This window comes from Schistosoma mansoni, chromosome 4 (assembly GCF_000237925.1).
Source record: "Schistosoma mansoni strain Puerto Rico chromosome 4, complete genome".
In the NCBI taxonomy this organism is placed as follows: Eukaryota; Metazoa; Platyhelminthes; class Trematoda; order Strigeidida; family Schistosomatidae; genus Schistosoma; species Schistosoma mansoni.
This window is the reverse complement of record NC_031498.1, coordinates 14,460,943-14,475,105: the sequence shown is the minus strand read 5'-3', so window position 1 is coordinate 14,475,105 and position 14,163 is coordinate 14,460,943. Positions and strand designations below refer to the sequence as shown.

Genomic DNA, 14,163 nt, shown 5'->3' with positions numbered 1-14,163 from the left:
CGGTCCCCGTTATCTGTCCTGCGACCAACAAGTCCCCATCGGCCACCTAGACGACTCTCTTCTGTGCCTAGACGCCCGACCTGTGCATTCAAGTCTCCGGCTAGTACTACAATATCTGTCGAACGCGCTTTCTGGAGAAGAACTGTTAACTGATGGTAAAACTCATCCTTGATTGCATCCGGGCTGCAATCTGTCTAGAACACCAATAACAGCTTCTGCAACATGAATTATTATTCTCAAACATACTGGGTTTATATACCAAACAAACTGACCACATCGTACCATAAAATAGAAAATAACATTTGTACAAGATTGACTGATTTCCACCCATCGACTTCTAAAATACTGACTGCGAACCAAGAGTAACTTGACATTGACATATGCAGACCTATTATGATTTTTATTGTACTAAAAATATTCTATTTAAACTTGTGTTAATATATTTCGGTTATTTATTTACTCTGAATAAGTGGCTTACACGAAATGTCAGAAATACAATTTTGCTACTCGTTGGGATAAAACAAGAAAATTATTTATTATCATGTTTAAATAATCTTCTGGACAGTATTTAAAAGTTCGTTCTCGCAGATGTGCACTGTGTCCACAACTTCCAATATGGTTTACTTGTCGGTATTGCTGTATTCATTTTTTTCCAAATTGTATATTCACATATAGTAATATATAACCACAGCAATTAAAGTGTTCATATTTGATTTAATATCAAATTTCAACCTTTAAACTCTACACAATATAATTTTTTTACATAGAACCTAGTCAATTTCCTTGTGAACGAGTTGAAATGATGAGCACATCTGAAAATAAGTCATCTAACTGGGTTATACCAAAAAATACATTTACATCTTCACTCTGGGGTTACTAAAACCAAACATTTACCACAAGGTTTCGTGGTACCAGACCATTAAACATATAACAGAGATATCGTTTATATCTAAAACGTAGCCTAATGTTTCTGCCTCAACCAGTTATCAATTAAATACAATATAGGAACTTGACTTGTCACAACTTATGTTAGCACAGCTAGAAGAAAGAATAATGAGACGAGAATGAGTTGAAGAGAAATAATATAAATTGAAGTGGAAAATCAAACATTAGATTATATTTTGGAAGAAACTATTCAGTTAAAATCACTATTTTGGTTTTACAATTAGAAACTGAATAATTTTGTATGTTTCTATATATGAAAAGTGTTATTTTATACTTATTTCATTTGTTGAAACTTCTGTTGTTGCTCTCATACTAACTGAATTTACCAACATCGCCATTTTGTCGTCAGTCTGTTGCTAAACAAAAAAATGTTACTTACTGATGCACTTCATATTAAGCATTATGAATTTTTATATTTGATTAGAAAATAGTAATTTGCTCCGAGTGTCATTAATAGAATTTTCTAAATATTTGATTTAATTGCATCATTTTTTTATTAGTGACAACTTGCCAAATGTACCACGAACTCGGGTACTACATTATCAAAGTTTCGATGCTAATTCACCTCTTGAAACCGTATTCTGTGAACCCGAATATGTTCTCGGCCTCAAGTCAAATGTTGGTGGACAACTACACTCTTGGATCCGTTTAAAGGAACCACCTTGTAAGTTGTTAACTTCCATTAGTGTATTTATTACTTTTATTTTCCGTGTGTAATGCTCACCATTTTCAAAGACTATAAATCATTCTTGATCTGCGTTAATGGTTTGAACATAACAGATCGTGTGACCATTCAAAACCTTTCTATTATATCGTTACTTTTCTGTGTTCGAATTGTCCACCTCACAAATGAGTCGGTTGCATTTTTAACAAAGTTTAGGGATTCGTTGAATTATCCTTATGTTCTCTTGTTTAAAATTTCCTTTAATTAATCAAATAGCGCTGCTGACTAACTGGACAAACAAGTACAAAACCAAGAATACATAATATTTCTCTATGTAGTACTAACCTGACCGTTGCTGCTACCTTGACGTGGTGGTCGGGCTTGCCTATCGTGATGATTCAATCGAGCTATACTGGCTGGAACAATCGTTCCTCGAGGTCCTACCATGCCAGGCAGGTCGTTTGAAGAGCGGTGAGACTAAAAGCAGCAATCCCAAGGTCCGAAGGCGAAGTCGTACTGCCGACTGTACAGAGGTGTGACGGCAGTAAGGTGTTTCCTTCAGACAACCAGCATGATAGCGATGCTGCCTTCCCACAACGAGGGGTGGGGTTAGAAAAGGTCGACCCTAAAAATGCACACCTCGCCTTATCCCACGGATATCCGTCTCCGGCGGTAAGGTCCCTTGAAGAACGGAGCTAACACAAAAACTATCCACAAAAAGGTCGTGTGTGACCGACCTCAAGCAGTTGTCCCTTGGGCACTGCGGTCACGCTCTCAGGTCATTAAGACCACTTCTAACCCAATTTCCTTTTCAGGTACCCCTAGAGGAACCCTTCCACAGTGTGGGCAACCGTGAAGTGATAACTGCCCTCATACCTCTAACAGCACTCAAGACCACTGTATTCATAATCAATCTCCTTCTTCAATTCCTACTATTCCTTCTACCTTGACTTTCAACACTAAACTTCCTCTTTCAGTTTCCTCCTCAAGTGTCACCAAGGCCAACGATTCTAGTGCGCGAAACGCTGTCCGAGGTCTACTAAAACCTCGCTCCAAACTACACATTGGAGCCTTCAACGTACGTACCCTATGCCAAATCGGTCAACAGGCCTCCTTAGCTAAAACCCTAGAATCTCGTGCCATTGATGTATGCTGTGTCTCCGAAACACGCATACAGGATCCTAGTGTGGTCATTCACTTGACCTCACCTCGCCAAAATGGACAGCCAACGAAATACACCCTCCGTGTATCTGGCGACCCGTTGGCTAGTTCTCGTGGACTTGTAGGTGTAGGCATAGCACTAAGTACAAGAGCAAAACAGGCACTACTAGAATGGATCCCCGTTAACAGTCGCCTGTGTGCTGTCCGGCTAAATGGCTATGTAAGAACTCGGAAGGATAGGGACACACGTCGTTGCCTTTTCGTCGTTTCTGCCTACGCTCCCACTGACTGCAGCCATGATGAAGTAAAAGATGACTTTTACAGAAAGCTCTCTGAGCTTCAGAAAGCTAAGCGCTCATTCATAGTAGTCGTAGCGGGTGACTTTAATGCCCAGGTAGGCAGCTTAAATCAAACAGAAAGACATTTAGGTGGGTGTTTTAGTATTCCGGCTCAACGAACCGATAATGGTGATCGTCTGTTGCAACTATGCTCAGACAATCGTTTATTTTTAGCAAGCATTAATTTTAAGCATAAGGAGAGACATCGTCTAACATGGCGACCACCTGCATCAAACCAACGATGGACTCAAATAGACCATATTGTCATCAGTCATCGTTGGAGAGGCTCAATAGAAGATTGTCGCTCGTATTGGAATACTTGTTTAGACTCTGATCACGCTTTAAAACGAGCGCGCATTTGTCTGCGCCTCAATGGACGCAGGAAAAGTACACTAAGAAGACCCATTAGAATTGAACTGGAGGACGAGAAAGCCAAATGCGAATTCCAGAAACAACTGAGTTCACATCTAGGCAGTTCTGTAAACGAGACTGACCCAGATACTGCTTGGAAAGACACACGAACAGCTGTGGAAACAGCAGTCACATCTGTTAGTTATTTAAACCATAGGGCTCCAAAAAGCCAGTGGATTTCTTCTAAGTCTATTTCACTGATGGATTCGCGTAAACTCATCTCATCAGGCTCTGAACACGACGAAGAGCGTAAACAAATTAGATCTAGGTTAACTAGAAGTCTAAGGAACGATCGTGAGCAGTTGTGGGCAACGAAAGCAAAAGAGATGGAAAAGGCAGCGGCTGTAGGCAACACCAGGCAACTATTCAGACTAATAAAAGAAATTGGAATTAAGAAGTCAAGTGTAAGTGAGACAATCTCGGAAAAAGATGGAACCCTTATTTGCTCTCAACCCAAACGTTTAGGACGATGGGCGGAACACTTTAAGGAGCAGTTTAGCTGGTCTTCAGCTACTGCACAACTACCCACTATTCCCAGAAAACCTGAATGGAACATTGAAGTAGGCCCCCCGACCCTACTTGAAGTTCAAAAGGCTATAGGTAATCTGAAACGAGGAAGAGCAGCTGGTCCAGATGGATTGGCTCCAGAGGACGTAGGGTATTAGGGAATGATGGTAAATCACTCGATGAGGTGATGAATCTTCATCGACTGAGATGGTTGGGCCATGTGTTACGTATGCCTGAACACCGATTACCACGACGCGCAATGTTGACCAGTGTAGGGGATGGTTGGAAGAGAGTTAGGGGCGGCCAAGCCAAAACATGGCATCAGTGCTTGAAGTCACTAACTTCTAGTCTGAGCCATGTTGGTAGACGCAGACTACCTGGTTGGGGTCCGCGTGACTATCATAATAAATGGTTGGAGACTGTGTGTGACATGGCTCAGAATCGATCACAATGGCGTAGGTGTATACACTCTTTATCTTCCTTTAAACCTTGAGATTAAAATTGCTTCATAACTTTTCTTCCTTCCTATACTATATCCTTATATACAATCTTTCTTTATATACTACTACCACTAAATTAATTACGTCTATGAATCCGGTGTTGATCTTGTTGTGCTAACGAGGTATGGCAACTTGGACCGATGCATATATGTGCCTGGTCCTACGTTGTCGCTCACTGACTGACATGTACTAAATACTTTTTCTGTTTGTATATTATAGCGTTCATGGCATTTCAAGGTCAATTAAGCGAAGTAAATTTCCAGATAACTGACACTTCATTTTACAATGGAATCCCTGGCCCTCTAAGGTACTGTACTACTATTCTTTCTTAACCTACTATCCTTACAGAAAAGAGCAATCTATGGAATTATAATTATCTCTGGAAAAAGACAAACTATTTACCTGTTTTCTTGTGGGTGTGTTAAAGTCACAAGGAGATTTATGTTTCCTTCAATCGTCTTCAAGAACTATAATAGTTTGACATCGGTTTACAACTAGTGTCAGTATGGTTATTCAGTTTGTCTTATTGTCCTTAAGTCCCATGTGGTGTAGATAGGTTTTCTTTCTTTTTCCTCTCTTGTACTTTATTCAGGTCATTTTTTCACTTGAAATACCATAGTTAATAATATAGAGATATCATTTAATCATACAAATAATAATTTTTCTTAATTATGCTGAACCAACTATCCATCCTAAGGATTTAGGAGATTTTCTACCGTTTTTTTTGGTGTAATATCATTTTATGCTAGTTAGGTGGATGAAAAGCGTAAATACTGTTATTTGAAAGCTATTTGATAGCTAATCACTAAGAAACAATATTGTTTCACCCGTTTATTATTCTAAGAGCATTAGAAATATTTTTGGTGTTTCTGTATTACTAAGATGAGGAATTAGTGCACTAGATCGCTAAATTTTCTTTGTTATTGATATTTTTCAGCGAACTTAACAAGTTCATATCCTATCATGTTAGGAGTATATGCCTAATACGATCACAATTTTTTTTAGAGCACTTACCTAGTCTAGGAGAATTATCAAGTATATAATAGTCTACTGGGTTTATGTGAATGACTCACAAGTCTTAGTACGTTAAAAAAATCTAATAATTTGTTTTCCGTTTTCTAGCCACTTCTCTACATTCTTATCGTGATGCCTTCCTAGCGTATTTATCGGATGCTTTTTTGTTATGGGTCGCACTTACTGAACCACATCATGTTTTATACTTGGTCACGCTAAATCAAAGCATATGGTTTCACAATCCCGAAATAGAGATTAAGCCAGATGAATGGATTTTGCTTGGAACAAGAGCAAATTACGTAGGTTCGTCACTTATTGCAGCTTATCGGTTTTTGAACAGTTTTGTTTATCACTAATCCTATTTTAAAGTTTTCTTTCAGTAACGACATTGAAGCTCACAAGAAAATGTAGTAAAATACTGTAGTTGAACTATTTTGATTAGACAGTTTTCCATGCTACAGAGTCTCAACAGCACAATAGTGTGGATTAGTTTTAAATTTGCTACGAAACTATTTGATATTGAGCGATCACCACTATCATTCTTAATTTTGTTATTTTCATCAATGTTTAGTATCGTCTTATAAACATAGGGTAAGGTTAATTCAGTTCATCTTCCAAGATTTTATATAATTTAGTTAGAAAACAAATTGTGCATCTTACACTTTGGTTCTTGAATTGTTGAAGTTACATGAACTACAGGTAATCATTTATTAGAGTAGCGCGTGAAAAATTGTAAATACGGTGTATCAATCCATCTATATGAAGAACTTCTGGATTAACTGGAAACCACTGCCTAATTGTGATTATTGATTTGATCCCAAGTAAGAGTGTTTATAAAAGCTTGCAACTCATAAATTATATTGATGTACAACCTTTAACAGTATGTAAGCAAAGATGGATAGTTAGCAGTGGAATCCAGAACGCGTGTCTCGTCCTATCTGAAACTTCTCAGATGGATGTACCTGAATTTCAGAGTTGATGTTCACTCTGAGACTCGAACCCAGTACAGTTTGCTTCAAACGCCATCACGTTATCCACTTAGCTACTGAATCCTGATAGCCACCTGCTTGTGCAATGAGGTGAAGTTTAAATTCACTTGGTGTTGTTTATTTGTATCGTCCCATTTGTATTTAGGAATGCAATAGATCCGTCTCTCTCCATCTTTGCTTATAAAGATTGTACTTCAGGCAATATCGAGGCAGTCCGCACAGGATGCACATATGCCAACAAGAGATTGATCGACTGCAGTCCTAAATATCAATTGGGAAGATACAAGTAAACAACACCAAGTGAACTTTAACAGCATGTTTTCTGAAAACTTTGTGGTTTACCTAACCTTATGTTAGGAAATCTGCTGGTTCTTTAGTCTTCTCAAGTTTATAAAACATGTTGTTAACCTTCTTTGGTGGACATTCAGGATTGCTATCTGACCATTTAAATTAAAACTTGGTTTTTTGGTGTACAGGTGGCGCTTTGACACTTTCATATGGAGACATATGGAACAGAGAAGGCTGTCTCCTGGCAAGCATGGCTCAACAAGGCTTAGTGCGGACTCAACAACTGAAGCCAGTCTCATCCTACACATCAATGGGTGAACTAGCGGAACAAGCCGAAAAATAATCCTACACCGATATAAACACCTGACTTAAACAAATTGTATTACCTTTTTGTATATCTTAATTTCTGTCATGGACATATATATCTATGCAACATTCCTCAGCATATAAGGAAGTCTCTTGACATTATGTTTTAGTTATATCTTACTCTTTAACTATGGTTATGACATCTGAGCTGTGATTCTCTGATTAGCATGTCTGCAATATTTTCTTCATATTTGTTATTCACTACTAAATTACGATGAATTGAATGTTCTTCTAATATTTTCCCTATACAAGCTCACAAGCCGTTCCACTTCAACATTGAATTGAGTTTTGGTTAGATTAGTGATTAAGACTGTTCACACTAAGTGTTTTTTCTAACCTGTTCAGTTTTTACTAGGGTGAATTGAGCAAGCAGTATCCTTCATTGGTAGATGGATGAGAAGCGAAGTTACGAAATAAGACTAGCCTTAACTCCAGATTTATACAAGTTTTTCAAGGCTAATTTTAGTTACGAAAATCATGTCCATATATCATTATGTTCACAACGGGACTCGAACCCAATACCGTTCGCTTCAAATGCCATCACGTTATCCACTTAGCTAATGAATCCTGATAGCTCCTTGCTTGTGCAATGAAGTGAAGTGTAAATTCACTCGGTATTGTTTGCTTGAATCTTCCCGTTTATCAATGGCAATCCTAAACATCAATGTGAAAATCAAGCAAACAATACCAAGTAAATCATTATACGTAAGGCCCAAATCGTCGCTCAGTTCGACATGAAATCCAGTCGGTAGTCAACAACCAGGATCGATAAGACACTATCTTATCACATATTAATGGTAAACTCCAAACATCCAGAATAATATAGAACACTTTTTATGCGTGAAAAGCCTATTGATCAGATATAATTCTATAACACTGTTTTCTCTATATTTATTTGATATAACTTTCGCGGTCAGACGATAATTGTGTGGTAACTAAGCTGGTTATTTACAGATTCATACCAACTTGCAAACTTTCATACATTAAGGATATCTTCCGATATTTTTTTACAAATGCAGTTCTCTACTACCGCAGCACCAAAATTATTGTCTGGATCCGAGTATTGATTGAAAATATCTTCAGACATATGTTTTTACACAGTGCTTGCGTTGTAATATACAGAAGGAATGCACATTTGTGCCATCGGTCTTAATATGTAATAAATGTAAACTCTGGCGATCTTGATTTCTCAATGGTGTATTTGATACGAACGCGACCCCGATCTCGTTTGACCTAATAATCTGGACAGGCAACCAAACAATATCTATCCCTCCTCATAGACTAAGAGGAGTTTTATAGGTCGAAATAAATTCATTCCATTTTACGAAAACGTAAATATGTAACACTGCCCTTGAATGGAGTTTACCAAATCGACAGTTATTTATTTTATACTGAACCTGGATCATAATCCGAAATTCGATTCAAATCTTTACTTGTTGTTGCAAGTTTTGGTAGATTAACGCTACAGATCTATTTTCTTATTTTCCAATAACTTATGCAGTGCGATTTCTTCACATTTGCAGCTTTCAACTTTGCTAAGTACTTAAAAAGAAGTAGGACGTACTACTTGTCAATCAAAGAGTTGATTGATATTGAAGCCCTATGAAACAAACACCCAAACAATCCTTTATAGTAATTTCTGCTTCTTTTAAATTCAGTCTAAATAACGTAGTAGCCAAGACTAGGTGCTCAATTGTGAAATAAGAATTGTACCTGTTCAAATTGTATCAACCGGAGAGGTTTCGGTTAATAGAGCCACATTCCTAGTAAAGACTTTATCGGCCTATGAATGTAGTGTTCTCTATTTTACTATAATTGGATGGTTTCGTGTTTAATTACTTTTCAAGTAATATAAATACTGATAAGATCCAGTTTGAACAATGCGTTTGAGGGCCACGTTGCATTTGGAGCATAAATTTTTATCTTGAAATTACCTTGTCTTCATACTGAGAGTACAAAGATTGGCTTGGGGTGTCAATTCTCTATTTCTGGTGTACTGATTAGCGGGACCTCCGGATGTTCAGAGACTTATTTCATATACTCTGAATACCATCATTTATAACCATGCAGAAAAGGTGAAAGACTTGGGAACTGATTCACTATAACACAGGACCTGTTAACAGTGCGTACCCTCGACCCCGTCAGAAATCGGAGACAAAACCTTCATGTCTCGCAGAAAGAGCGTAACTTGTCATCATTGAGTTAAAATTCTATAGTTCATATCCCCAATGTTGATAAGAATGTCATGGTATCGGAACGGGGAAACCAAATAACAACTTTCTATGTAGCATTTGACAGTTCCACTCAACCGCTAAAATGTGACTGGGACGTATCAAGTCGTAGGTGCTTCGAGTATTGTGTGTGGTAGAACCACCGAATAAAGTGAGGAGTAGAGTCAGAAGAAAATGAAGAGCGGACCCGTTGGCGATGTGAATTCTCAAATATATGAGTAAGACATCAGCAACGAGGCAAATGATTACATAAGATACATTGCAGGGGTTATCTAGATTCTAAAAATCAGGAAATAAGGACAGACTGACGTGGCCAAAAACTAACCACCATGTGGTACTGGAAACTGCCTTTATGTTTTATATATATGTCCATAGTGTCGGTTGCTATGTTAAGCCCACATAACTCATTCTAGCTTCTGGACAGGCCGATCTACTCATCATTCTTGAGTCACATTTTGATCTTGTTAATTATTGGCTTATCAATCTTGACTGTTTCCATGTAGACGTATATGTGTGCATTTATTATCTTAGTCATGTCTGTAACTTGTTTTTGTTTGGCTATAAATATCGATTCACACTTGATTAAATCAAGTTGGCTCAATCGCCTTCTCCATTGCGCGTAATTTTATTTTGTTTCGCTTTCCGGTCAACGATTGTACAGAATATACGTATTCAAAAACCCATTCTCGTATTTGACTTATTTAATTCTGTTATTCACCATCGCGATTTAAGTCAATGATTATATACGAGGATTGGCGATATATATATTTCGACAGCAATCATTCAATAACAAACAATCATACAACCCACTTCGAGTCAGATATCGGGCCTCTTAATGTTTTACTTGTGCTTTTAGAACTCATATCCTTCTTTGATACCAAACTATTCCGGTTTATTTTAATTTGAATGAATGCCAATAAGACTGATTATTTTTGTGCAAGATTTTGTGCGCGTCAAAATAAATAAGCTTGTAGAGAAATATGAATATTTCAAAGCACAGTACATCTATTTACATAAAAGATCACAATATATTTATGTCGAAATGTTTGCTTCCACTTTTGCACACTATATCTGTAACTTCATGGAATATTTTTTTAGATTCTACAAATATTGCTTTTTGCAAATCCATCTGCATAAATAAATCACAGAAAAATGTTGTCTTACCGAAAAATTGTTTAGTGTTTCTGTTGAATACTTCTTACGAACATTCCCATTACACCACAAAAAGCTCATATGAAATTTGGGATTCTGAGGAATAATAGGGAAATTGACTGTCTCACTTCATAATACTTTGGTCCTCTAAACGCAGTGACACATGGATCAACAGAATTGAGTAGAGAAATCAGTACTATACGCGACTCTTCAGAAGCTACTAAAGTAAAAAATGATCTACACATTATAAACGGTAGGAGGTGGGTACCGTGTGTTTTCTTCATTTACAAGAACTTCTACACCATCAAGTGCAATCCAGAACCTACAATTGCTTAAGCATGTATCAATTATTCTTACTTTCCAAAAGATTTTACAGCAGAACGAAGATTACCAACGAGATTCTCAATCCAATGGAAATAAATAGGCCATGTCTTCGACAAACTTATGTGAGGAGAATCCACAGTATAACAATCAGCCATTACAGGATTTGATTGAATTACGGGGTCTTTGATCGCCTCAAGTATTCTAGAATGCAAATGATAACCTTGGTACAATGCAAGATGTTGTTATGATTACATGGAATATAAACGGAAGTAGCCCAACTCCCAGGTTCATGAGGAAAAGTTCTACTACGAAAATCATGCTTCGAAGGATCATCTTCACGAACAAAAAAACGAAAGGAATCGGAATTTAAATCTTGGAGTGTTGTAGGCAGCTCCAGTTTTTCAGTCTTTTCTTCATCGCTAGATGAGTATTCAACCAGGTGTGTGTTCATGCTACATTGAAGTTGTAAATAACAAACTCAAATTAAGTGTATTTAATTAGATGATGGACTGCACACAGTTACATTCACTAAAAAAGATGGCAAATGAATGATAAATAATAGAGACAAAAATACAGGGAATAGAAAATAAGCAATGCGACCCATAAATACATAAAGATGTGCACGTGAATTGCCAAATTAATATCAATAGTTAATGGAGTAGGCCGATGAGAATTCCCATTCTACTAATTTTGGGTGCAAGGGGCATTTACCCTACCCTTGAGCCAAAGTAGGGTGGATTGATATGAATCAAAAACTAAGTATAGTAACATTACAAAACCACTGCTGTCATAATAAAACCACATTATTTGCCTACTATTAGTGGAAGTCGAAAGAAATAGTTATTATCTTCAAATTGTTGTGGAAGGAATAGATGAAGCTTTCGCTTAGAGGGGTTCCGTATCTAATAGCAGTCGATTATTGACAGTTCCAAGTAGGAACCTAGGTATATTTATAAGACAAAAATATTAGTACATTGTGGTGAAATACTGTCCTAGGTCCTTAAAATACATTGAGGTTCCTCTTGAAGGACCCCTTAGAAGTCGCATTGACCACCTCAGCCGGTAGAAAAATCCAGGATTCGACTAATCTTAGAGAGTTAAAGGTGTCCCTACAGCCCATTCTGCTATGTTACGTCCTTAACTTCCTAATGTTACCCCTAAGGTTTGTGTTGTGAATGAACTTAATTAAGTAAGGGGATGCCCAGGAATGTTTAGATGTGACAAGTTAATAGGCCACTTGCGAGGAGCCTATACCTTGATTAGTAAAGACTAAGTTATTTGAAGTGCTCTTTACAATTGTAAAACAATTCGACCTGCAGGGTTCGATTTGAGTCCACGGACTGATTTAGTGGCTCGCTTTTGGATACATTTTAGTACATTCTTATCCTTTTGGAGTGAGAAAGGAAACAATATGTTCCCATACTATAATTGAGGCCGAATAAAACTTTTTAAGATTAATTGGAAAGTTACACCGTCAAAAATGCCGGTCCAGGATTTACTCGTAAGGCACTTTTGTCGTCGTTAGTGTAAGACTTTAAATTATAGGGTGTCAAGACTAACAGACCTTTCTCAACTCGAGATACTTCTGAAGAGAAGTTATCTATGTTGTATCAGCAGTTTACTACATGTTCCAGATGGACTACTTTACACTCTAGGGTGTCGAAAGTAAGTCTGTCGTAATCCGCCTAACCTTGAAGTCGAACCAGATTCTCCACAGTTTAACTTTGTCTGTGGAAAGTGCATTGCAAGTGAAGCTTTAGTCGATATAGTCTGTAGGTAACAGTTGAAATGTTTAAAAGCCCTGTTTTACCAGAGGCAGCGAGACTAGAACTTACGAGGGACATTTGAGCGACGTCAAAGTGACCTTGAGTGTCATGATGGTTTGACAGCTTCCACCCAGGAGAGCCGAATTGAGAAGTCATCAATTAGAAAATTTTCAAACAAGACTATAATTTATGGACGAACCAATGAGGTCTCGCATTTCGGTCCGAAATTCACTCATTTGAACGAGTGAATAATTATTTGGCTAAATAGAGTTTTGGCATTACAGCTGGTTATAGTTTGTGATGAAAATCTTAAATCTAATTCGTAACCCTTACCATCAAGTGTAAATCAGCATCCAAGTTCTCACTCTGGTCGATAACCCTCGTACGGTTCTAGTCAGTAGGTGGACGCTCTCAAGGTCACTCTAGCGTCGCTCAAAAGTCGTCCATGAATTATAGTCTCACCGATTGATTCGAATAATACTCAAGAAAATAATACACAGGTTATAAGGCTAGTAAAAGATTTTAGGTCCAAAATAAGTAACTTTATTGCGTACAGATTTCGGATTTGTGAATTCAAAACTGCTTGTTCACAAAACGCGAGGAGTAAATTCTCTGTGCTTACTTCTAACTGTCATTTGGAGCATTATTCCATATGTTTTGTTTCTTTATAGCTGTGCTGATGAGAAATGTAACAACTTTCACCACCATTCATCCTCGTGTAAACTGAAAACCTACCTTTACTACTCAAGGCCGCTTTTGCAGTTCCGCCATAAGCATTTTGATTGGAATTTGGCGATTGAAATGGTGATAGATAAAGCAGAAAAAACTTTCGTTTACATTTCTGCCGTGTCTAAAAGTATTATATAAAAGTGAAGACACGTGTGTTTTTGAAAAAAGGATTCCTCAACATTTTCAGATATTTTGCTAACATTGCGCTTATTATACTAGTCTAGTAGGGGTGGATCACTCAAATTTAGCACTTCAAATAATATTTAGATTTTTGCTGTAGGTCTTATCAGGAGAAAATTTATTTTTTACTCATATTTGTGCGATCACATTTACCATTCTTTCGTTTTTTTCCTAAAGAGATGGATGTATTGCCTTAACTACCACCAGATAATGCTAGTTTTTGGTGCATATTCGCATTTACGTTAGTTACTCTACTATTTGAAATTCGTCCCTGGAAATTTATTAGAAATCAAACAGGTCACCATATGCAAACAAACTTTGCATCTATTCCTCCAATAACACTACCTAAGTAAATTGACGAAGAAATGAATATCATATTAAATAATACATGTTACATTTCGAAGCCGAACATTCATATGTGACCCGATTGTTTACTTGAAGACTAAATGAAGTGATTAGAGGTCTTACTAACGGCGAGACAAGTGGTAGTATTTTTAGGTAGTGAGGATTCGGAAGTCAGTAGCTCTATGACTTGTTTGGGTAGCGTTGGCGATCGTTTCACTTTTCACTCTCCAGATCACTCGATGATAAAAGCGGG

At 37.4% G+C, this 14,163-nt stretch overlaps 2 protein-coding genes across 2 annotated transcripts in view; one reads left to right on the top strand and one right to left on the bottom strand.

Annotated features, from left to right (window-relative positions):
• Smp_150820 (acyl-CoA thioesterase-related) overlaps positions 1–7,405 on the top strand; it is a gene marked incomplete at its 5' end in the record, with an annotated part of 30,378 nt that extends 22,973 nt beyond the window's left edge. Inside the window, 3 exons of the mRNA XM_018796921.1 lie at positions 1,446–1,609; positions 5,649–5,843; positions 7,006–7,405. Of these exons, the coding sequence (XP_018652014.1) occupies positions 1,446–1,609; positions 5,649–5,843; positions 7,006–7,160 (514 nt within the window). The 3' untranslated portion in view covers positions 7,161–7,405. The remainder of the gene's footprint in view (positions 1–1,445; positions 1,610–5,648; positions 5,844–7,005) is intronic.
• A 2,999-nt stretch (positions 7,406–10,404) lies between these two features.
• Positions 10,405–11,505, bottom strand: Smp_053550.1 (hypothetical protein). The gene is made up of 6 exons (XM_018796919.1): positions 11,143–11,505; positions 10,924–11,110; positions 10,835–10,888; positions 10,695–10,803; positions 10,579–10,662; positions 10,405–10,543 (listed from the first exon to the last, which is right to left on the bottom strand). The coding sequence occupies exons 1-6, from the start codon at positions 11,339–11,341 to the stop codon at positions 10,436–10,438; spliced, it is 741 nt and encodes a 246-aa protein (XP_018652013.1). The 5' UTR covers positions 11,342–11,505; the 3' UTR covers positions 10,405–10,435.
• Between the last annotated feature and the right edge of the window lie 2,658 nt (positions 11,506–14,163).